The sequence below is a fragment of the Haliotis cracherodii genome, unplaced genomic scaffold (assembly GCF_022045235.1).
Source record: "Haliotis cracherodii isolate W230 unplaced genomic scaffold, xgHalCrac1.p SCAF_18, whole genome shotgun sequence".
Lineage (NCBI taxonomy): Eukaryota > Metazoa > Mollusca > Gastropoda > Lepetellida > Haliotidae > Haliotis > Haliotis cracherodii.
Genome location: NW_027266273.1, coordinates 1,253,505 through 1,278,459, shown reverse-complemented (window position 1 = coordinate 1,278,459; position 24,955 = coordinate 1,253,505). Strand labels below are relative to the sequence as shown.

Below are 24,955 nucleotides of genomic sequence, written 5' to 3'. Positions count from 1 at the left end.
CTTAGCTGAACATACAAAATTATTTTCACGCGTTTCACATTGGGAAGCGAAACCCGGTCTGCTGTAGCAGGACGAGCCTAATCTTTGAGCAATAAAGTCCGCCTTCGTTGAATAGAGGTAAGAGCGTTTTCTGGTGAGTGGAGGCTCGGTAGTTCGATCCACTGGCGGCGTCATACCCAAAGACGTCAAAAGATGGTACGTGTTGTTACCGTGCCGGGCTCTCGGCATTGAAGGGATAAAACAAGTTTGGGCAGGTCATTATGATGTGTCTGAGTGTGGTGTCCATGTTAGATAGCGGCACAGTCTCTCAATGCAGTTGGGTTAGCACTGCAAAGGCATTGAGCAATGAGGCTGCCACTTGAGGCACAATGAGGCTGTTGAGTGTAAAGTATAGTACTTAAAAACAATTCAGGTGTCTTCCACAAGCCGAAACGCAACTTTTAGAAAGTGCTGACTAGTCCAGTCCGGTCTTAATTTTATCAGTCCAACCCATGTGTAAGTAACTGTGTTTTCTGAGAGGTCATTTTAATTTGTTATGACCTGTGTCTTTCCATTGAAATGATACTGTATGTGTTTATGCTCTGTCAGTTCTTCGGGTGAGCTCCAAAAGAAAGTATTATTTGCTTTATATTAGACTGCTGCTGATTTAAGAAGAAGTATAAGTTGAATATGCCGAGAGTGGGTGGTAAGTAGATATCGTATTTCTCCTTGACCAGAGAAAATGTTTAATTTCCCAACGTTAAGGACATGACACGCTGGAATGAAGAGTCATTGGGTTGATGGCTGTTAGGGTTGCATTTATGGGGAAATTGGCACTCCATTAATCTCATTTTAGTACATAACCTCAGAATGCTTGAATAGAAAACACTGGGGTTGGTTGTTAACAACAGAACATATTCTTCTACAAAATTGCAGAACTCGAAGTGGAGCTAAGACCGACACACTTAAAACGTACTTGTATCGAGATGAATGAACCGGAGACATTTCAGAAAACAGTTGTCCAACGCACGTCAATACCACAATCAAAAGCAATAATCTTAGCCTATCTGTAAATCTACCCAACTCCTTCCCGAAGATCAAGAGTGTTGTTAAAATCAATATCACAATATTGCCATACTGCAAGTCATATGAATGTTCAGCAAGCGTGTTATTCAAGAGAGAATGTTTCAATCACATGCATGTTCAATGATCTGTATATTATTGGACGCATGAATGATTTTTAGTTCCTTCTGCCTTCCGTTTTGTTACAATGTTACAATTCACTGTGTCAAGCACTGTGTATATTTTCTAATATGAAAGTACAAGCAAACAACGACATATTCGGCCCTGATCAATGTTATATTTCAGTAAAAGCAACAGCTCAATAATATTTATATATGGACGAACATGGCACTGAGAGTACGTATTTGTTGACATCAACAAACAATCATTGATTGTGAAATAATGAACGTTTCTACTGTAAGTTTTACAGACTACCTGACCATCTTGGAAGAGATTGATATTGCGTTTTAATGTGTCCCCAGCCATAGCACTATACTGACAGTATAATGAACCATGGTGAGTCTCTTTCCATCTCATACACGTGTCAGTTGTGACAAGGGAGTGAGAGAGTTGGGTTTAACGCCGATTTGAACAAAATCCCAGTTATATGCCCGCGTGGCAGCCAACTGTGGGGAGAAAGCCTAGCCTGTGGGGATACATGTCTCAGACATTTGCCAATTTGGTGAAACCCGCGAGCATGGGAATGGTGCTGACAAACCTAGAAATTCGGGATTCGGATTTTGTTATAGCAATTGCTGAGTTTTGTAAAGTGTCCAATACAATCCCAAGACATCAAGTAAGGGTATGCAGATTGTATCAAGGGGAAGATGGCAGAACACATATTTTACATATGTATATGACAAAAATATCAGCAAGTAAGTGACTTTATTCAGAAGTAATACAGGCCAGAGGTCCATGTCACACATCGAGAAATACAAAGTGAGAAAGTACTAGTTTCTTATAATGAAGGCTGTTCAATGTATATTAATTGATACATTTTAAGATGGTTACATTTGATGATAATAAAAGCATATCGAACTATCTCTTCTTGTCAAACACATTCGAAACCATACACTTGTTATATTTGCTTGACACTAGATTCCTTTTTAACAACCACTGCTTTCCATTTTACAAGCATTTTATACTATTTCTTGGCAACGATCATTTAGTTTAGACTGACTTTTTGAAGGTATACATATACATCGAACATTTACCACATTGGCCTTGCACTACATGCGATGGTACGGAGGTCTTAATCTTCGTTTTCAAGATGCCAGAGGTACAACTTCTATTTCCTGTATTTAACATTATAGACCAAAGTTTGGTATAATATATCTTAATAAAGTACTCATAGAAAAGTAACGGCATAAGCATTGACAACAATATGCCAAATATGGCAAATAATACTCGTTTAGCCTGCGTTGGTCCATACTAATGTCCTAATGAGGAAAACAAATATTAATACAAGGAAACACAATCTGAAAGTATTTGTGTCCATAAGGTCGTACAGAATCTAAAGATGTGCTTTCATGTGAAATCTGTACATCTGACTGGCATCATCATAATATCATTTTATTTGGTCTTATACATTAAAATTCAGCAAATATAGAACTCTAAGAATGTTTTATTATCTATTCATCCGTTACAATTGCAATTTACACCGGATAGGATTCTATTTAGTTTATTATCAATGATAGGTATGCATCCCAAAAAGACATCAGCGGTTCCCATGCAGTCATTGGTCCTAAGGCGCCATATCATACTGACTGTGTAGACGTGTAGAGTTATAATAATAGCACCTTCAATAAGCCACCACACTTGTTAAGGAACAACTGTGATGGAATATTTCAAGTAACAGTACAGAATTTGAATGATTCGAAATTCAGAATAAAGTTCAGCGGCTTTTCCTGTTGACGTTGGTTGAACAAAGGCGTTTCGTAATATTTAACGAATATGTGGGAACAATATAAAGCTGAAATTTGTGCTAGGTAAGGAAAACTCGAATTGGTAACATGAAGTAGTTACAGGTAGAGTTGATAAATATAAGGCTGTGTGGTTAGGCAAGCTTCTACAGTAATTTCAAATATACAGACGTTATTATTGCTAGTGGGAGCAACAACTGAATGCTTCAAGTCACTACGAGTTAAATATATTGTATAATCATATGTATAAAAGTGCAAGGTAACAGTGTCTTCTTTTCCCTTAATCCTGCCCTGCAAAAACATATCCATGACAATAAGAGTCATCCACTGGCACGGCTTCCTGGATGATCTAGGTGAACTGGTCAATAACCATTCTTATTTGTTCCGCAATCTTTCCATTGGATTGTCCATCAGATTGTAACCTTTAATCAAAGAAAACAACATTCATCTGAAAATAATCTTTCTGGTAATTTTCTTTTTCTTTTATTTTGTACCCACGTTTTTCGAATAAACATTACGTCAGCAAAGATTATCATTTATGATACATAAGGATGAAAACTTGTTAAGAAATGGACATAGACAAACATCATTTGTTTACAGATAGATTAGAAGTGTCATAGATGGAAATCTCTGTAACGATATATCGACTCAGAATGATCACAATATATCAATATATCGGATACAAATACGATTAACTATTGTGTATGAAGATTGGTTAAAAATAACCATGTAGAACTGTAATTTAATGTTAAATATCAACAAAGCTGATCCATTAATTCTTTGAAACTTAATTTTCTGCCTTCTCGTTGTCTTAACCATTGTAGTTTTAATAAATGTAAATATTTCTGTGGCAGTAAATTATTAATTTAGTATCGAGTAGTTACTATCAAATTCATAAATTTATGTCGATACAGTATCGACAGTAAACATTTACCAATACATATACAACGCAATATACGATGAAATCCCTCGTGGAGATGGTACGAACAACTTTGTGTTGACGTTATAACATATGTTGGCCATTTTCAAGACAGATGAAAGCTGTCCTATAAATATGGGCTTTTCATGAAGAGAAGTGTGGGTATAGGGTGGGTGGGGATTTCCTTACCACGTTTCAGTGTCTTGCATGATGGACTCCTTCGCATCATTTTGATCCAGTTGCTCTAGTCCTTCCAATAACGCATAAAGGCTTCCAGATCCATGTTGATGTTTCTCTCTTGCTCGCAGCAGCACCTTAAAATGCCATGTCATACACATGCATTGTATCATGCATTTGAATGAGAGGAGCAATTCCTAAAATGGCTTGAAAATAGGATAGAAAATTTCAATAAGTCTGAAAGCCTAGTTTTGATTCTTTGGTTTAATTATCATTAAATGTATATTTACCACAAATACCCGGCATTCACGGCCAACCTTGTGTATATTGCATGTTGTTGTATCAATTTCTTGTTTTGTCAAACCCAAAAATGTTCCCAAATTCTCGGGCTCAACTTCGATGTACTTCAGGATATCAAGGAGAAACATATTTGACATTGGCTCCGGCGCACCTGCAGAGATAAATTCAGAAACAGTCGGTTTCATCTGCATTATAGAATACTGACAAAACAAAAATGGAAGGGTGCATCTTATAATGTAAGGTTTACCACTCAATATTTTAATCATATGTACATGTATATTTATATTTATAGTCTGACGCTGACGAAGAGTTAGCCATTTAAGTATCATCCTCTCATCAACAAGCCCGGTGATATCTACAGGTTCTCTCAGCCTGGTTTCAAAATTGCGCTTCACGTTGTGTACCATTTGTAGCTTGAAGTGTAAGAAAAGGTATATTTTCATCCACTTGTTTGCTTGTCAGAAGCATGACGTCTGTTTTGATGATTGATTATTGATTAAGTGTTGTTGAGAGGGACATTATGAAAATAAGGTAATACCTCCATGAAAAGTTATGCAGAAAAAATACAATAAGAGTATTTCTCAATAAAAGTGACAAGCAAATAGTCTTTAAATTCATTAATATATGTATAGTGTAGCACGTGGTTGAATACCATGTGCTCATAAAGTGTTTTGTACGTCTTGCTGACTAATATTTATGTAGAATACACAATTACTTCAGTAAATCACAGTGAAGCCCTTTTAATAAGTGCATTTACGAGTATTTAATAAAATGATGGAAAAAGACAATACTATTGAAATGTCCCTCCCCTTAACACAAAGACGTCCCTCCAAGAAAGTTGATACAGAATGCATGTTGAGTGCAATTTTAAGGTGGCCTCTAAGAAGACATGTAGCATCTAGCCCAATAGGTTTGAGGAAGTCAAGGTGCTAAACAGTTATAAAAACAGGTGATGGGTAGATCTAAAACTAGAAAGGGGAAGTCCAGATGAAGCTGTGGAAGATTATTGAAAAGGGTATCAGAGTTTATAAGTAGTGGGTTGACATTCAACTGGAGACAAAAAAAACAACATCTAATTATCACAAAATGAAATGAAAATGTATATTAATAGATATAAATGATGTTAGGATGGATATTAGATCAAAGTCTGGGTCTGAGTTGCACAGCACTACCACTTGGCTATGCAAAACAGATTTCGCCATGGATATGTGAGCTCATGATACCAAAAAAGGTTCTTCCTAAAGATTATCCAACTGACATTATGACAGAAACTATTACTCCAAAGTACTCCATCTATGCTTTAAATGTTTTTTATCGTCATTCAAATGACGTGAATTAGTAATGATACCTTTCATAACACAGAACTTCCAATTTGACAGCAATGTCACATATAATATTTTCAAAACACTAATTATAATAACACAAAATAAACAATTCCTGAAATGATTTATGATGCTTCCGATGCTTGTTTGTTATTTAAATCCGCATTAAACGTCCCACTCTCTCAGAGTACGATGTCACACAACCAAGTCACCAAGTAACCACCGAGCCATTTAGTTGCCTCTCAAAACAACAAAAAGATTCATGAGAACATTTTCTAACACATAGTATAATGAATGATATCTGCATACACAATTACATACAGAATTACTGAATTGTGAATATGTTGTCTTGGAAACGAAAAAAACACAAAACTTTCCTGAATACAACAAAGGGCACCAGTTCAGCACTTGCATGGAAAAGGACCTTCAACCATAAAAACTACACATAAACGTCAAGTTTATGGTGAATATGTGTGCACTAGGTTTTATTAATGTAGCCCTAATAGTTTTTTAGGTCTGCTCCTGCAACTTGCATCCATGGAAACAGAAAAATATATTATTGCGGAAACCATAATAGTAAAAGGCAAAACTCCATTTTACCAAGTTTCGTAAGTGCAGCACTTCTTATTGTTTTCGAGATCTGTTCCGGAAACGGCATCGGGACACACGGAAACATGGACGGAGGGAATCTTTTTCAGTATCTTCGTTGTAGCGGGGGATAATTACATATTGTAACATCAGGTAACGTAATGAAATGTATTACTGTCGTATTTTGTCTAAATTTACAAGTTTCACTCTTTGTTTCACAAAAGACTTACTAGTGTTTCCTATAAAACTGTCTAGGCTGAAGGTCTGGTTCTTCAACCAGTTCCAAAATGGCTTATTCTGCCATTCATGTTTGCAATCAGATGACTTCCAGCTAGAAAAACAGATTCAAAGGCTGATAATACAATGATTTGATGGATAATCCAAGTGGGTTCATTTTCGTCTCGTTAAGATTAACTTATAGTCAATGGAAAGGAGTATATATAGAAGTCACGTGTTTTTCTAGGGCTTAAAATTCCTTTAGTCGTAACCTAAATATTAACAACAGTGACTAAGCATAAAATACATTGTATTATAACAAGTTCACAGAGATGAAGATACTGTATAATACATAAATACTTACCACATCTCCAGATAATCAATAACTGACTGTGCCGCAGACAGATTGTCTACTCTCACCAGTGCTTGTGTAAGCTTTGTGATGCCAAAGTCTGCGGCTTTGGCACTTGCTGAGAACCACTTTCGCAACACCTGTAACGTGTTTGTATATTTATCGTAATGTCCTGAGTTCAACTGCAACACTCTCGTTTTGCAATGTATCGGATGAAATATAGTATTACTGGCGGCTTGCGATATGTCAACATACTATCCACTCTTTAAGAGGTCAATATGATATTTATGTTATAGTGACAAGTATATATTTCACCAGCACTGAATTTTGTTTTTCATATTACCAATTCCGTTCAGGACATACGTGTACTGGCACAAACTAATTGTAGTGTTGCAAGTAATATGAGGGACCAACTATTTGATATTTGCAATGGTGTAGGGGTGTGGATGTGTGGGGTGCGTGCGGGTTGGAGGTGTGGGGAGAGGGGTAAGAAGGAATAACTCATTTCAGATGACAGCAGAAAAAAATGTCCTCCGGTTTTACCTTAACAATCATCTCAAACCAAACTTAAACCACCAGAATATTAAATGGTGGTTTCAAAAGTCAATTGTAAAGTATGGCATTACGATAGTTGTGGCGCTGCAATCGCTTTGCTCAACTGCCCCCTGCACATTCACCATACCTGTTTGCTTCCCTCAAGAGAGTCATACAGGTCCTTGTGAAGCAGATCCATCAACATAGGTAAAGGGTGACCAAGGTATAGCCAAATCTTCCACCAGGAACAAAACACTTGAACTGACAGACTGGCTGTAAGATCTGCTACTATGAATTCTGAAAATATAGTAATTTTTTGTTTGAAAACGATTCATATCTGTGCAGGACGAGTTTTTGTTTACTGTATTGATTTTTCTTTGATATTTTCAATGTGATCAACCTTGAGATCCCTTAAAAATACTTCCTCGTGACATTATTTTAGATGTTACTGTTATTCGTATTCATTAAGAATTTAGACTTCATCTGAAAAATGCAAACTGTAATAAATTTCCTATGTGAAGGACATGTACGTACTGCCTTTGGACTCGTACAGTTCAGGATCATAAGCCTCATCCAGTCCTCTGTCCACCTCATCAACAGCGGATTTGGATACAGAAGTGCTCTGGGAAGAATAGGCATTTATATCTAGGATAAACGGTAGAAACGTGAGCACGTCGTGGTCGGCAGTCTGCAGATTGTTTATAGCAATTGTTGCCCGACTGATGTCTTTAAGGTCGATCACTTCCAGTTCCAAAGGCTGGTAACAATTCATCCCTGGGAAGTAAGTGATCTTCAGCCGTGAGATATTGGACAGGGATTTGGCGTTACCAGCGACAGCCATGCCGTACTCGTGTTCCGGTCGAGCTTGGAACATCCCGCTAACTCGGAGGCAGGAGTAGTTGGCCTTCTCCCAAGCTGAAGTGCGTCTCTTTAGGTTTTCGGCTTTACAACATTCCACTATGACATCATGTAATTTTGGAGACAGTTGTTTTGCATATGCCAAAAATGTTACTATGTGAATCTTTCTCCTTCTGTGACATTTTGATATTTGCCTTCTTTGTGTGCGTCTTGGTGTGTTTCTCGGACTCTCCATCATCGCCTTTCTGTGTAGCATTAATTTAGGACAACATATGAAACAGGAACATATATATTCTCAATTCCGAAAAGATACATCCACCCAACCGGGTTCAAGCAAGCCGTGTTGTTGTTCTTGTATTATGTCTCAACGTCAGATATATAATTGATGTATTTAGAGTCCGCGAATGATTGCCATTTAGTGCCGCTTTGAACAGTATTTCAGTTATATCGACTACGAGTATGGTGCTGACAAAACCAAGAAACATTGAGGAACCATCTGGGATTGGCAACTATGATCATTAGTCTTTGGTGTTACTCTGCACGACTTAAAACCCTATAAAGCGATAAGTATTAATGCTTGCACAGGTCAACTATTTTGCCAAGACAAATAGAGTCATATGTGATGTCAGAAATAGTGTCAGAACTACGTACTTGCCTTAGTGCCAGGACTAAGAAGCGTAATGCTGTATCATTACATGTTTTGTTTCTGCTCAAATATTCAAGGATCTGGAAGAAAGCCATTGACATCAAAACAACTTTGCAGCTGTATACGACCTGTATATAATCTTGGCCAGACAAACCAGTGGTTTATGATCAACTTCCCACGAAACTGTACGTTGACACGTAATCAACCAAGTCATCAATCCAATTTATTTACGACTCGCGACAAGCATTAGAGTGTCAGGGGACTGTTATAGCCCTGGCCACAGGGGCAATACCATTTCATATCACCACGACACGAGCTGAAACAAATGAGCATTACCGCTGATGGGTTTGTGTTAGTTCATAAATACGTGTGCTATGGAAGCACGTTATATAACCGACCAAATTATTCACAAGACCAATCAGAATACCAACATCCACTCAACCTTTATCATTCTCAGGAAAACATGGACTATGAACAATTCTTACGTTGAAAAATGCTTGATGGTAAAGCTTGCAACATTGCCCTTGATCTCGATGTCAGTGTCAAGGAAGGTCCAGTATTCTGTATCCTCTTCAACGCTTGAGACATTCTCGGGTCCAGCCCTGGACAAGACAACAAGTTCCCCCTTCCCTGTGTATTTATCCGGGAGAGGCAATGTCAGGAGGATACCTTGCTTCGGCTGGGTCCCAGACGTGTGCTCAATGTCATAAAACTTCGAAAATGACAGAATTGCATCTAGGTCTTTTGTAACTGGCAGACACTCCTCGACCTTTAAGAAACAACAAATAGACATGCATGCCAACAAGAGATATTTGATTCGCATTCATAAACAGACATGATCATAATATGTTTCAGTATTAGTAGTACCAAATGCAAGTTCTCTTTCCACAAAATACTGTTAGCGAAATGACTACTGAATGTAGAGCAAGAACTAAGATAGTATTAGCGCTAAGATTGTTTTGTGGAACAAGGCCCCAAACCTGTGGTATGATTCATGCATGGTTTCCTTTGAAATAACTGTGGTCAAAGTGATTAAACATTATGCCTGGCAATGGTGATATATGTGTATAAAACATATAGGAAATTATCATCAAACATTGACAAGTTTTTACCTTGAACGATATACTCCCAGGTCTTTCAAATGTATTCTTTGGAATGTCCATTTCCACGTCCGTATCAAGAGTAGATGTAATCTTCCCACCATTGGCGGGAACTTCAAGTAGTTCTTCGCCTGGCCTATGGCAAATGACAAACCAGCCACAGGCTCCAATATTTATTTTGGCTTCTGCTATCCAACGTTGCTGAAAATGATGATCTATTTCAAGCATGTGTGAAACTATGAATGTTAAAGGTTCTGTAAAATGAAACAAATACGTCAATTCTCATATTCATTCGTTGTCACAGTATCACTAATTTCACGATTTTATTTACCTTATGTGAAAACGGTCTACTCAGGAGTAGGAATTCGTTGTGCAGAATTGTGCTTCTTAGTCGCGACAGGATCCGCTGGTTGTGAATGCGAATTTCAGAATTGTTATGATTATGATTCTTGGTTTTGTGGTCACCAGAACCGTGCAAGCTAGTTTCCACTCAAGTGGTACACATAAACAACCTGCTTCACCTTGGGTGTTCCTCGTATAGTAATCTCACACGCCGGAATAAAACTTGGTGCTTGAAGAGGCGGTAAACCTAATTCAATCACATGCTCATGAGTGATTACTGACATGAGTTACTGTAATATGAGGACACATTGGCTGTTGTGCTCAAGCTGGATTCAAGCTCAGTGTTCTAATATCGTAATTTCGTCAGTCCAGGTCAATTCTGATTAACCCTGATCCATCCTGTCAATCTATCTAGTCCTGTCAGTTCATTACATATAACTGCACGCGTTGCTTTCCGGGGAAATACGGATTGAGTTGCACATCACAGGATGCAGCAGTGACAGGACATTGCTTACTGTAAACCTTTAAACATGACATCACACGTACCTCCACTGTCATGAAGACTGTTTGGGCAACTGATTCCTTTTCCTCTTTATCCATGGTTGCATACTTCACAAACACTTCAGAATAGGAGCTTGGTTTGTCTTGCAAAGGGAAAGTGATTGTCAAGAGAATATTGGGTTGCGATATACGGCATTCAACCAGCTCTCCCCAGAAGGATTCGTCTTTCTTCTTAGCAGGACATTTTGGGTGCGTGGTTGGTTCGTATCGCTTGAGCAGCATGAATGTCTTTGAAGAACCAAAGTCAGTTTCTGACCCAAATTTGATAGTCATGTTCCTGATACACTTCTCCTCGCAATGGTCAGCTAGGATTCGTTCTGTATGTCTGAATGTTATTGTAATCATTACTTATAAAGCCACAAAACGTACCCAACAAACAAGTTATTGTGATCATGTTCTTAGTCATCATATTGTGCTTTTTTTGAAGTTCATAACTAAAAGTACTCTCTTCTTCTTCGAAGGTTTTAAGTGTTCTAAACAAATTCAAAATTTCATTTATTCAATTCTGCCTGGCGACTTTCTGTACACGGGTTAAAATTTAATGACTTGGCTATGGATATTTCCATTGTCCATTAGCGATGGAACGAAGCTTGAAAGGTGAGAAAATTGCTTTTGTACACAAATAGCACTTAAATGTAAAACAGCTACATTTCAACATGTCTTGACAAGTGATTTGTTGCGAAACAGTTGGAAAGAAATGGTCAATTAAAGTCATATATCCCTTTTCATGATAGTTAAGATTTGTCATTTGATGTGTGATTACAGTAACGTTTGTTACTGTATCGAAAGAGGAATTACTACCACTTGTGCTGTATAGCTACTAAGACTGTCTTCTTATTACCTTTCTAAATCCACAGGTTGTTCAATTGCGCCCCTAAGCAATTTCTCGTCGCCGACAAGAGACTTGGCAGAGTTTCCCATCTACTCAAGAAAAAGCGTAAATGAGTGAGTGAATGTTGTTTTAAGACAGACATATTTTAATATATCGCGCATTACAGTAAAAACGTGTTTGGGACATGATAATCAGTTGTTAGATTAAATGGGTTGAGAATACCATGACAAAAGATTAAGTTACAAATTGTACCCGTACCCCAGTTTAGTCGGGTAGGGTAGTGAGACGTTCTGCCTTGGAAATATCCAAGTGGGCTCAAAAACATACATTGCCTCTGGTGGTGCTGAATGGCATGAAACAGTCAGTTATTATATACTCAGCATCGTTCATGTTCAAACAGAAACCATTACTTCTGTTGCTCTAGAGTTGGTACAGAATAGTTTGATCACTTTATATCAAATCATTTTTACGAACTCTGTCTTCTTTATTGACGTCAGCCCCCAGAAAAACCAGCCATTCTACTATCTGTGTCCATTTTCTCTCCACGGCATAATGGAGTGGCGTTTGACCATTCTAAAAAATAATTGTGTATCAGGATAGAAACGGAATGACTACATGATATTTAATAAGATGATTGTTCAATTTATTATCATCCCGAAATATGCTTGTTATTGTATTACATGTTACTTGGTCATTTGAAAACCAAGTATTTAAATTGAAATGAGAATTGACTTTCGGAAATTAATTGAAATGTTTCAAACGCTCTTTCATTTATTAACACAAATGTTTGTATACATTGTACACGTAAGTTTTTTATCCAAGAGAGATAGTGACAACAGCTAAAATACCAGATACCTTATCTTCTAGGTTAATATTAACGGTTCTCGTCAGCAAGATCTGTAGAATGCCTCGTACACCAGACATCATGGCATGGTGAAAAGCACTTCTCCCATCCTGTAAATATGCATGGCAATGATATAGGCAATGTGGATTTACAGGTTGGTTGACAGTCCAACTGATCGATCACACGATACAGCTCTTGTCAATACGGACATGAGGCGGTTGATGCGGTCGTAACGAAAGGCACACCGCAATTTGTTTGTCCCTTTAAAAACGTATACCGGGTTATGACAATAACTAGTATGTATGAACGCATGCGTGCGTGCGTTCGTGCGTGCGTGTGTGCATGCGTGCGTGAGGGTGCATCTAGTAGATCGTAGAAGGCATACAATTGTCTTGCTCTTCAACAGGTACAGTCAGCATTCTAGAAATTGTTATCTCGCGGAGCAACTCGTATGAATGAGTCGGTCCCGGGAGTGAATCGACATGAATACCTCTCTCAGACTCAGTATGCTAACTCTGAGCCGAGCAGTCCTTTGCTTAGCCCCTTAATGTCGAGCGCCAGGCAAGGTTACAAAAAGTACCATCTTTTAACGTCTTTTGATGTGACGCGGCCGGGGATCGAACCACCGACCTTCCTCTCTGCGGGCGGATGATGTATCCACTAGACCACGGAGGCGGTCTTCATCAGAAATAACTAACAATATATAGGATATGTTGCCACATGGACACATCTATTCACGTTATAATAGCGTTTAACCATTAAAAAGAGATTATATATTAAAATGGTTGCTTCGACAGTTCAAACACAATGTAGTTGTACGGAAGGATGCTCTACACAGGATGCTTAGTGTTTTGCGATTTGTCTTACGTACGTAATATGTACAGTTACAAGGACATATCGCAAACTCGTGAATATGATCTGGTCCAGGATCAGACAGATTTACAGGTCGCCGCCACATACATGGAATAATGTTGAGTGCGGCGATACACAACAAACACACACGCACGCACACACGCACACGCACACACACACCGTATTTCCATGCTAGGGGGCACGGGTGACCAAGTCGTCTAAGGCGCCGCGATTCGCTGTGAAGAGTTGCGTCCCTTGGGCACGCCAGAAACCTATGATTGTGGTTTGGAATCCCGGTTCGCCCCGATTATGTTTTTAGGTTTGTCAGCACCATACTCGTGTTCGTGGGTTTCACCGAAATGGTAAACGTCTGATACCTGCATCACTTCGGGCTTTCCTCCCACATTAAGCTGACACGTCGTGATATAACTGGAATAATGTTAAAAGCGGCGTTCAACCCAACTCACTCACTCTCACTCACACATGCTTCGTGAGCAAATGGAGACTCATGCATATACCTCATAATACATAAGTACATTCACCAAAGATCGCATTGTCTAATGAAAGAAATGATACGTCTATCTTGGAACATAAACAGTGTGATCACTTAAATGTGTATGCATGTCCTGCCCTCCCGGCAGCACCCGCTACTCGCACGCTTTGCAGGAAATAGTTAGTGATTATTTGTTGCGTGACGCCGCGCAGCTGTACCCTTGCCATGCGACGGCGGCCTGTAAACAAAGTAGACAATAACATAATGGACCAGATAATCCAGCGACACGCTAGCGCATTCATCATTTTGAAACTAAAGACGATATGTTTATTTTGAGTTACTGTGTACAAGTGGAGAGATTCTGCTGCTTATAGGTAAATATAAATATTTAAGAAATATGTTTGTTTTACAATTCAGTGGGGGTAGTTTGGGTGTCTAGGCCCAAACATGTCTTTGGTATTCAATTGAAGGTCGGGCACGGATGCATAGTACAGTTATACAAATGAACACATGATTGGTCGCTTCTAACCAGGAAGATCATAAATATTATCTAGCTGCTTGACATATATACCTAGAGCTTTACAAAGCCCCTTTATCGCATTACTTGGAACACTCCCACCCCTTTCTGTGTCCTAAGGATCTCAACTACAATGAAATGAGGTGTAAGTCTGATCTTCCAGGTTAACTCGGGTTACGTTTGGAGTCACGTTTTAACGTCCTGTCTTATCCGTACATACCTTTTAGACTACTCGTCGAAAGCACGCACATTAAATTTCACATTGATACAAAATTAAGTTAACATTTGATTACATGTTATGTATGGAATTGAAGTTGTTTTATAAATATTCTGGATGAAAATTTAACCTGCACTATAACGGGGTTAAACACCACGGGGGATGGGGGCTGTACATAATGGAGTCTAACCCAAGCATGACAACCGCTGCATGGAGGAGTGAGTGAGTGAGTGAGTGAGTGAGTTGGGTTGAACGCCGCTTTTAACATTAATCCAGTTATATCACGGCGTGTCAGCCTAATGTGGGAGGAAAGCCCGAAGTGATGCAGGTCTCAGACGTTTTCTACTTCGGTGAAACCCACGCGCATGGGTATGGTGCTGACAAACCTAGAAACACAATCAGGGCGAACCGGGATTCAAACCCACAATCATAGGTTTTCTGGCGTACCCAAGGGATGCAACTCTCCACAGCGAATCGCGGCGCCTTATACGATGGGGCCACCCTTGACCCCGCATGGAGTACTTATTGAACGTGGTGTAATTGAAGGGATACTGCTGGGTGTGGCATAAATTCCCATGTGCACCCTCACCTTGTCAGCTAGGTCAGGTTTGGCTCCGTGTTCCAATAAGCAGGTGACAATGTCTGTTTGTTGACCTTCAATGGCAAGGAGCAATGGTGTCTTGTCGGACTGAAAAATAACATGCTTACTGGTACCTTGATTATCTGAGGTAATAAACACACACTGAGACCCCATTAATCCGGACACTACACTTTCCAAACTAATTTTATGAATATTGGTGAAACCCAGTTAATTCGGACTGGAACATTCTGCGTGTAATCGTCCGAATTAATGAATTTGGATACGAATTATTTTCTTCTTAATATACAGTTGTTCATTATAATTCTACAAAATTAGAGATAAACTAGGTTTATCGGTATACTAAAATATGAATGAAAACTTATCATAGAAAATACATACTGTATAAGTAAATTCGAGTATTTGACAACTCGGGGTAAATAATCCCAGTGTAATTAGTATCTATATTTTGAATATATCTCATTTAACTCTTTGGGATACTTCACTGAGGGACTGGTCAAATAGTGTAGGGGTGCGATAGTATTAGTCACACACTCGCTCGCACGCACTTTATTATAGGAACTATTTGTACATTTGTTCACCCATCCAGACCCCAAAAATGTACATAATTATGAAATAGAATACATACTTATTATGACCCCGGTGCCCTCCCTATAATAAATGACCAGTCCCTAAATAATGTTCAAATTAAAAAAAAGATGTTATATTTACAGAAAAAGGAACTTGGGCAATGTATATATATACAGTGTAGTTAATTATGTAGTTGTGGCACGTGTCGGCGCCCCAAGCTCTTTCGCTGCGTCATTTTTTCATGATGCCATCTCATCGGCCCACCCACCCTGTTATAAATGATTTCATAAATTAGTTTTATAATTTGATTTTTTTCAAAACTCATGAAATGTGTATCCAAAAACAAACTATTTTCTCTGGTAAAACAAAAATACTTTGGTTTGCTTTGCTACATACATATACCACTGATATTTACCCAATCGCTTCCATTTACATCTGTTCCACTCTTGAGCAGTTTTTCCACCGTCTTCAAAGAATTGGCGCCAATAGCCTCAAATAAAGCTTTTCTTGTCATGGCTGAAGGACATGCGACATTAAAAATTATTTGTGATGATTTCAGTTTGATATATACAGTGTAACTTAACAGTTAGTTATTCATGCACTCCGTGGGTATTCCGGGTTCTCCAGCGACCAAGTCATTAGGGGATCGGGCGGTTAAGCTTGGGTACTTGATTAATCGCGTATCATCCTACCCCTGAAGTCGTGGGTCCGTTGCTCAAAATCAATCATTGGATTGTCTGTCGCACACACACGTACACGCACACACGCACACACGCACACAAGTACGCGTACGCACGCACGCACACACGCACGCACACACGAACACACACACTGTGACACATCAATTTGTGTATTCATGGCAAACTGTGAGTCCATATAGGCCCATAGTTCAACATAATCTACAAGTAATGCCTGTTCTTCATTGCATGATGTATGGACGATGCAATATTTTGCACTAATGAAACATTCGAGGTTGACATGAGGGTGTAAAACAAACTGATATTTGGACAACATAGAAACTTGTTTGGAATTTATTTGTTCTTTATTAATGCAAAATACAAACAAGCATGAATAGATTGTCATTTTCTACACACAAAGACAAAGGGGTATTCTTTAAAAACAGCTGCAATTATGTCGTGTGTGAGACAACAGTCTTCTTTTGAAATGACTAAAGATAGACACACAAATTAAGCATAATACATACCCAAATATGAAATCCTCAGTTATGCGTGGTTGGTTGGTTGGTTTGTTGTTTAACGCCGCACCCAGCAATATTCCAGCTATATGACGGCGGTTATGCGTGGTAGTGATATGGTCCCTTTCTTGAATATGTAAAGGGTCGTGATCGTTGGGAGATACGCTATGTTCTGTTTTGAATTCAACAGTTGTCAAGTGCCTACAAAAGGGGTATGCGCTACAGCTATTGACACTGCAATCCGCTGAACTGATTTATTGCCAAGTGAATCTCTGCTAGGGTGTTCGTGTTTCTCAATAGCAGTGTGCGGGGGATATAGAATCGTATATGATATTCATAAATATTCATAAAGACCCGACTTTGGAGTTCGTCCATTTTATGTAGAGGACATAGGTGTCAGTTAACCTAATAGGTCACAATTATCTGCGCAGAGCTGCAACCCTTTGCCGTGTCAGGATCTCCTGATCGTGGATTTGAATCCCAGATTCCATTGTTCAAACATAAACATGTACTCAAAGGCAGACGAAACTGTGATCATTTAGCATTATCATATTCTGTCTGTATTAAGTAGAAAACGCCTCTCTTTTTTATTGAAAATGTGAAATACCGATCTTTAATTGGACTGAAGGTTGATTTTTCTTCTTCTTTCATACTAGGATAAGTCCAACTCTGCATAACATTTCTTTATTACAAGTTATCTGAACTATCTGGTTTGAAAGGGAAAGAAGTTTTCTCTATATTTTTATCCAAATACGCAACAAATGCCACCCTGTGGTGTCCTGACAAGTCGGTTGTTATGTACACAGATTCATCAATCCATATATTCATAACTAATTAATATTAATATTTTCAGTCTTGCTTCAAATTTTGAAAGTTCAGAATGAAAGTGCACGCGTACTGTTCTTCTCTGTCTATTCACCACACCTTTCTAGTACACTTGGGCACGGAACAACTGATAAAGACGTAACAATAATGAAGAGCATGTCTGAGTCATGCTGCGTGAATTCATAGTCTAAAGTTATGAGATAAACCTGCTGTGGTTTTAATGTGATATAAACATATTTATTTCCATACAGTGGAGGGATTGGCAAACAAGCAAATTTTGCTCATCTGAATGCCTCTCCAAAACATGATACATATACAAATAGCAATGTATGGATAGTGGCATGAGAAATAGCAATAGCATACATTGTATAATTGGCATTAAAGGTAAGTATTGTTCTGTAAGTGTTTAATTACTGGATTATCTTCCATAACTACAGTTATATTATTATTTACATTCAACACAACAACATCGCAGTATCATATAGCAAAGCCATCATCTCAGACAAAATCTCTAAATCGGCAAGAAGATAGAATAAAACTGTGCACCGATTTCAAAATTTCAAGATTTGTTACTGTCGTTACATTTGAATTACCATTTAGAATTGAATTTAAATCGTAGCCTTTAACGAATAATACATGTTTTGCTTTACTGTACTGTTTAAGGGACACGTAATAAAGAAATGAAGTGCATCTTCCTTATGATAGCCACAACAACATCTCGGGCTGTCGGATATAAATCTGGCAAATTTGTCGGCGTTTAGATCACTGCAGCCAAGCCTGTGCGCTTTGCTACCAGTAGATTTGACTGCCCTAAATTGAACTTTTGAACAGGTTGGCAACTTGAAGATTATGAGCAATACATATTTACTTTGGAGATTCATAACCATTTGAGTTCAGATACAGTTCACCTGGGGACATTTTAATGTTTCTTTGAAATGACACAGAAGCCCAAATGCAAGATGTCATGCAATTGTGCGATCGCAAAATAATCAGATGCATAATATGTTGTTCCAGAAATCTTGATTTATCCATTAGAATTAAATATTGTCAATGTCAACGTAGTAGAATACTCCAGACTACATGTCCTCGTTTCACAAAGGTTATGGTAATACTATGTAGATGGCACCTGTCTGTTTTTCACAGGTTAGGCAATTGCACATGTTGCACTCTATCTGGTTAGTTCGTTATCTGGCCTCCATTTCCGCACAAGCTGACGAAAAACGTCACTAATTTTGCATGCAAACATGATCCAACTATTTCTAGGGTGAGAATTGAATGATTTAGGGTAATGTTGTTGTTTTTACATTTTTGCAACATATATGACATGAATTTATTAAAAACTTATTCCATGAGTATATTAGCTATACCTCAAATAAACCACACGTCAAAATGAAAGGACTACAAGCAGGTGTATGCTTGAGGCTAATACCAGTTCCCACTATGACGCTGTTGCTGGCAACAAAATTGTATGCCATATAATGTATCTGATATTATATTTACTGTGTGGTCCATAAACCAAATAGCTGACTAGCTTTCAAGATTTATTTCACGACCCATGTCATAATAAATAGCGTTTACCTGAAGGAATATTTCTGATTGAGAAATGCCAAGCATTTTGCCAAAAGTGAGGACACGCATGACATGTTCCTTGAAATGACATTATGTATTGCCTTTGACGACTTAACTATTTTAATACTTACATAGTCTCGTGGATTTGTGCCTTTGCTACTTTTCAACCTCCTCCGGTACTCCTAAAACAATGTTTACCGGAGCACCTTGATAAACTTTGTGCGTTGTGATCTGATGTGTACACTGTGTGCTTGTTTATGTGTTGATATATTTTTCTCCACCTATTCAATGAGTGTCACGTGTTGTTTATGATGGAAAGTGTTAAAAGCTACGTATAATCGTACTCATTGCTTCGGGTTTTGTTCATTGATTTTAACAACAAATGGCTACAAAATCGTACCACCGAAAGACATGTTAGATTAATGACATATATTCAGCAAACCAAGATCTTTATACCAAAACGTCTACTTAAAAAAGGGTCATATTTTATTTTCATAGAAACATTAAAATATATTTTCTCTCTCAGGATAAGTGTTTTCTGATATAGTACGTATCATGACTTAGTTCTATCTTCCACTCTAACACGTAGTACCAATGTCCAATACGAATATATACACATCCAGCGCGGCTTTAGGTAATTCTTTCAGTGCAAATCATACATCGGTCAACGAATATCCAACGATCCATTTGCAATACCGAACCAACATTATAATTGAGGAATAATAACGAAATGCGCATATACTGGGTATAAACTCGGACACATAGAAGCCGCTCCTAACCTACATTCCTGGCATATTTCTGAGATATTAAAATGTTATCAGTAAACACAGACATACTTCCATGTACGCCATTTAGCCACTTGTGTGGTTCCAAGTGACAGGCTATTACGTAAGACGATTGGAACCATGCGTTTATGTTTCGCCATACTATTTTCTATGGCATCGGGCCTGATAATGCCGCTGACCAAACCAAATGGACAGGTTGATCTTAGGAGTTTAGTAAGTCACGTGTCGACTTTGGAAACAGCCATGACTTCGCTACAATCCCGGTTTCAGGTAAATGTATTATTTTCTACTGTTTGTTCTTTAATTCATGTTTGTTGGCAACATTCGTGAGGATTCGGGATCAGGATAGTCATTATCCTAAGTTAGAGCGACCTCGGGAGGTTCTAGGTATAGAAGCAGGGTGTCTTGGCTGATTAAGTGACACCGTGCCCCAATTGTGTGAATCGTCACTAATGCTTGCTGTCACTGGTTCAAACCAGATTGTTTACCGACAGTGGCTTTAAACAACATTTATCTTGGAAACATATGATGTCATCCTTTGTATCACTGTATTCTTGAATACATATCTGTCAGAAAATTGGGGGCACGGGTGGCCCAATCGTCTAAGGCGCCGCGATTTGCTGTGCAGAGTAGCGTCCCGTGGACACGCCAGAAACCTATGATAGTTTATGTTTCTAGGTTTGGCAGCACCATACCCGTGCTCGTGGGTTTCACCGAAGTGATAAACGTCTGAGACCTTCATCACTTCGGGCTTTCCTCCCACATTAAGCTGACACGCCGTGATATAACTGGAATACTGTTAAAAGTGGCGTTAAACACAACTCACTCACTGTCAGAAAATTACTGAATATATTAGATTTATCTCAAGTAAACCACAAGTCAAGATGAAAGGACTGCAGGTAGGTACATAGGTAAGGATGATGCCTGCTCCCACTATGACGATGTTACTGTTGTTTGGATGTTATTTTTGGCTAGATGTGGTGAACTCAGGTGTTTCATCCATTGCGTCAAATCGTTGCAAGAACATTTCTGGATCATCAAACAATTAGATTTTCACGAGACTTCGAGCTTTTTTATGAAATGTCAGAAGCTTTCTAACCCAAGAAGTTGATACTTTCTTCATTGCAAAAGTTTCTGTGATAATGGAATGTACTCTCTCCTTGGAAATACCCACTGAACTAGTGGTATGATGTTCAGACATTCGCCGGTCAGTCATCATCATATCGTGGATTATTTCTGGTGGTTTATTTGGGTTTTTTTTCAGATGAACAATTGACTTGCCTTTGCATGTGTTTGTGACATAGTCGGAATCGTACAATTGACTCTGCTTTATACAGAGTTTTCTATTTTATATAGAAAGGGTTTTGTCGCTGCACGTTCCTCGCGTTGGTCCATTTTCCGAAGATCACAAATTCCTGCTTGTTTTACTGAATTGTTTTTGTGGATATTGTAGTGTAAATCTTGACACGAGCATGAAATAATGCGAAAAATGCGAGTGGCAATAAGACATTTTGGACAGCAGAAATACAGACTAAAAACAAACAACTTTGTATTCCACATCACTGTCATTCAAACACTAATTACATCCTGTTAATTCTCACTGCTTGGGTCAAGACAAGTGTTCTACTCACTTACGCCATCACCGATCACACTTGCAGGTCCAGACAGACGCCACCCACGCAACACGGTGTCTTTGTTCTTTGCGACTGCATGCGTCAAAGGTCGACACGTACTGTTTTAACGGAAGTACTTTACTCAGCGCAAATAAGCGGTGCTATTTGGTGTGTGATTGGATTAATGTAATGTTGGATTCTGTGAGGATTCTCCTGTAAAAATGGCAGATAACGTTTTCTTTAGATATAAATCCACTGATGCTTTGAGGGGAGGGGGGTGTCGCATTCATATTGAGTCGCATTTTTGGCTAGGGACCAGCGGTCGCATTCTTTTGGAGACGCATTAATTTCACGATTTACAGTATTACGTCGCAATAGTTGGACCAATACTAATAGTGTAATCATAGCGTGGTGTTTTTAGATATCACGATACTGCTGTGGTAGTAAAATTGTAACGATAAGTCGCTCCTAGCGGACATACAATATTGAAATACAGGGAGTAGCTACACACTCTGTTGTGTGGTATGAGTGTCATGAAATGTTGAATTTTCACACGATGATTGAACTGATTTCCCAGCATGCGAATAGAAAATGCATGAAGTTGTAGAGACTACCTGTACAAAATACACGAAATGAGTGAAGGAGCAAATGGTGTTTTATGCCGCAGTCAGTTCCGTCAATATTTCATCGGTCTGGCGAAATAGATATCGCGTTCATGATCAATAATTGTCGGAACAACGATATAGCTGATAAAGCTCCTCGTTTTACTAACCAGGCAGGTTAGGAAGAATATGACGCCTTCAATTCTATTATGACGTCATTGGAGAGTGTCAAATATGTAAGAGTTCACACAGTCGTACGGAAATTACTATTATATCTTACAATTTCTAAAGACATGATGTAATTATTGTGTATGCCCCATATCATTGATTTCGTTTTCGTTTTGTGACAGATCGCTTTTTGTAAAAAAAAACCTTCCTTCCGGTTCAGGGGCCGTCGGGTAGCCTACTGGTTAAAGCGTTCGCTCGTCACGCCGAAGACCCGGGTTCGATTCCCGACATGGGTACAATGTGTGAAGCCCATGTCTGGTGTCCCCCGCCGTGATATTGATAGAATATTGCTAAAAGCGGCGTAAAACCTTACTCACTCCTTCCGGTTCGGGCATTGTAGTTTGTTGTGTAATAAACTTGTGTCACTGGATTTGTCCACATTAGCGATGTGACTAATTATCTGTGCTTCCCGCCAGGTAAACACGGTGCAGTTGGAGAATGTCAAGTCCCAGTTGAAGGCCACCGAGGACAAATTACAGACAACCTCGGACGAGCTCCTCATTGTGCAGGCAAAGCAGGAGGTGCTGCAGAAAACAACTAAAAATATGTCCCACATAGTCCGTGAGTACCTTTCCCGCTAGTGAACTGACAGGAAGAAACCCGAGCATCTGAATGCACTATTGCAACACTACAAAATTCTTGAATATTTGATACCTGGTTTATATTCGTTGTTTTAGGAACAATCACACATCTGGTTAGGAAAATCTTTGATTATTCAGGGTATTTTACCTCTATTTTGTCATAATAAATTTGTTTTTGATGATTACCACCGGTGGGATAATCGAGCCTGGACCGCACAATCCAGTGATTGATATCATGAGCCATTGGGATCGATGACATACTTCAACCAAGTCAGCGAGCCTGACTACCCGATCCCGTTAGTCGCCTCTTACGACAAGCATAGTCGCCTTTTACGGCAAGCATGGGTTGCTGAAGACCTATTCTACCTGGGGTCTTCACGCTTCGATTTCTAATGGATATGGAAAGGGTTTTGTCGCTTTTATTTATTGTATATTTGTTGACGGCGTGTAAATAAGTGTCATGAACATGGATCTACACAATAGGGATACGATGACATGCATCAAACATGTCGGCGACAGGCATGGGTTGCTGCGGATCAATTCTAACCCAGATTTTTACGGGGCATAATGATAAATATCCTGACCCAGAAATACCACATCTTCCTTTTGGAAGTGACATCACTACCTCCTTCGCAGAATTTCTGTCCATCGTGATGGACTGCTATTTTTTACCGTAGTGTCATTTGAAACGGCCTCAAAACAATTCTATGGTAGCGAACTGGTCTATGGTGTTAATAAAGTACACTTGATAATCGAAGATGAAGCTTATTGTAACAGACTTGTTATGAACTGAGAAAGTAAATTATTATTTCACTACCGCATCGGACATATTTCCTATGTTGTATTTCATGAACGAAACAGTCCCTAATTAGTAAGTTGAATATGATGATAGCTGCAGCAAAAATACAGGCACCTTTGAGTATACACTCCATTAATTATCAGGCTACCTCAAGCCTTCTACCAGCAATTATCCCTAACAAAGTGTAAATGTTCCTGAATATCAAAGAATCTTCCTGTAATGCTTTACCTTAAATTCTTGCAGTTGAACTTGACGCAGATGTTGCTTTCGAGGTGACCCAGGAGGCAGAAAAAGCTGGATGGTCTACTACTCTCAAGTTTGATACACTACAGACGAATGTAGGGAAAGCCTATAGCCAAAGGACAGGCGTGTTTAAGGCACCTGTTTCTGGAACGTATTTGTTCTGGGCAGACGTAATGATTTCTAACCACCATAACGATTCCTATTTAACCCTGAACCAGAACGGGGTGATTCTTGGCACTGCATACGCACATTCCCTGGCTGGTCACAACAACGGCCTAATCGTTCTAACAACTGTCTCCCGACTAAATCAAGGCGCCAAGATCACCTTTTCGTTTAATTCCTCCACTGTGGTCGTTGGCGGAGGCGTTTCCAGCTACGGCGGCACACTGCTACGTGCTCGTTAAAAGACTATCTTGAATGCCCCACTGAAGAGTATCGGACATGAGTATCTATGTTAAATAGACCGTTTCGTTGTTACTGAAGTTGCTGTTTAAAACTCTTATTCGAGGAAAAGTTGTGTTACGAACTGTTTCTGGCCTAGTTACTTCGGAACCATGCCAGATATTACTACGCGAACCGTTCCTGCGTCCTGCCATTGCAGGGTGTCGGTCGTTCATGCAAACATATTACTTCAAGCTTAAAATTGTGGCTGTCTAAACTCGTATTAATGGTTCCGTAATGCTAATGCAATGACGTCAAAACCTTAAAGTCAAA

The 24,955-nt window shown here is 39.0% G+C and overlaps 2 protein-coding genes across 3 annotated transcripts; one reads left to right on the top strand and one right to left on the bottom strand.

The window, feature by feature from the left end:
• Positions 1 to 1,926: 1,926 nt before the first annotated feature.
• LOC139466094 (uncharacterized) lies at positions 1,927 to 17,103 on the bottom strand. Its single transcript, XM_071248108.1, has 16 exons — positions 17,006 to 17,103; positions 16,217 to 16,317; positions 15,223 to 15,321; positions 12,566 to 12,664; positions 12,185 to 12,283; positions 11,720 to 11,799; positions 10,864 to 11,203; positions 9,988 to 10,176; positions 9,361 to 9,644; positions 7,906 to 8,474; positions 7,520 to 7,668; positions 6,850 to 6,977; positions 6,500 to 6,600; positions 4,350 to 4,510; positions 4,072 to 4,196; positions 1,927 to 3,385 (listed from the first exon to the last, which is right to left on the bottom strand). The coding sequence occupies exons 2-16, from the start codon at positions 16,313 to 16,315 to the stop codon at positions 3,313 to 3,315; spliced, it is 2,595 nt and encodes an 864-aa protein (XP_071104209.1). The 5' UTR covers positions 16,316 to 16,317; positions 17,006 to 17,103; the 3' UTR covers positions 1,927 to 3,312.
• Positions 17,104 to 20,223: 3,120 nt separating this feature from the next.
• On the top strand, positions 20,224 to 24,776 carry LOC139466092 (uncharacterized). 2 transcript variants are annotated; one of them, XM_071248106.1, is made up of 3 exons: positions 20,224 to 20,445; positions 23,035 to 23,179; positions 24,242 to 24,776. In XM_071248106.1, the coding sequence occupies exons 1-3, from the start codon at positions 20,296 to 20,298 to the stop codon at positions 24,643 to 24,645; spliced, it is 699 nt and encodes a 232-aa protein (XP_071104207.1). In that variant the 5' UTR covers positions 20,224 to 20,295; the 3' UTR covers positions 24,646 to 24,776. The 2 variants fall into 2 exon arrangements, with proteins under 2 accessions (XP_071104207.1, XP_071104208.1); XM_071248107.1 differs by lacking the exon at positions 20,224 to 20,445 and adding an exon at positions 20,719 to 21,074.
• Positions 24,777 to 24,955: the final 179 nt, after the last annotated feature.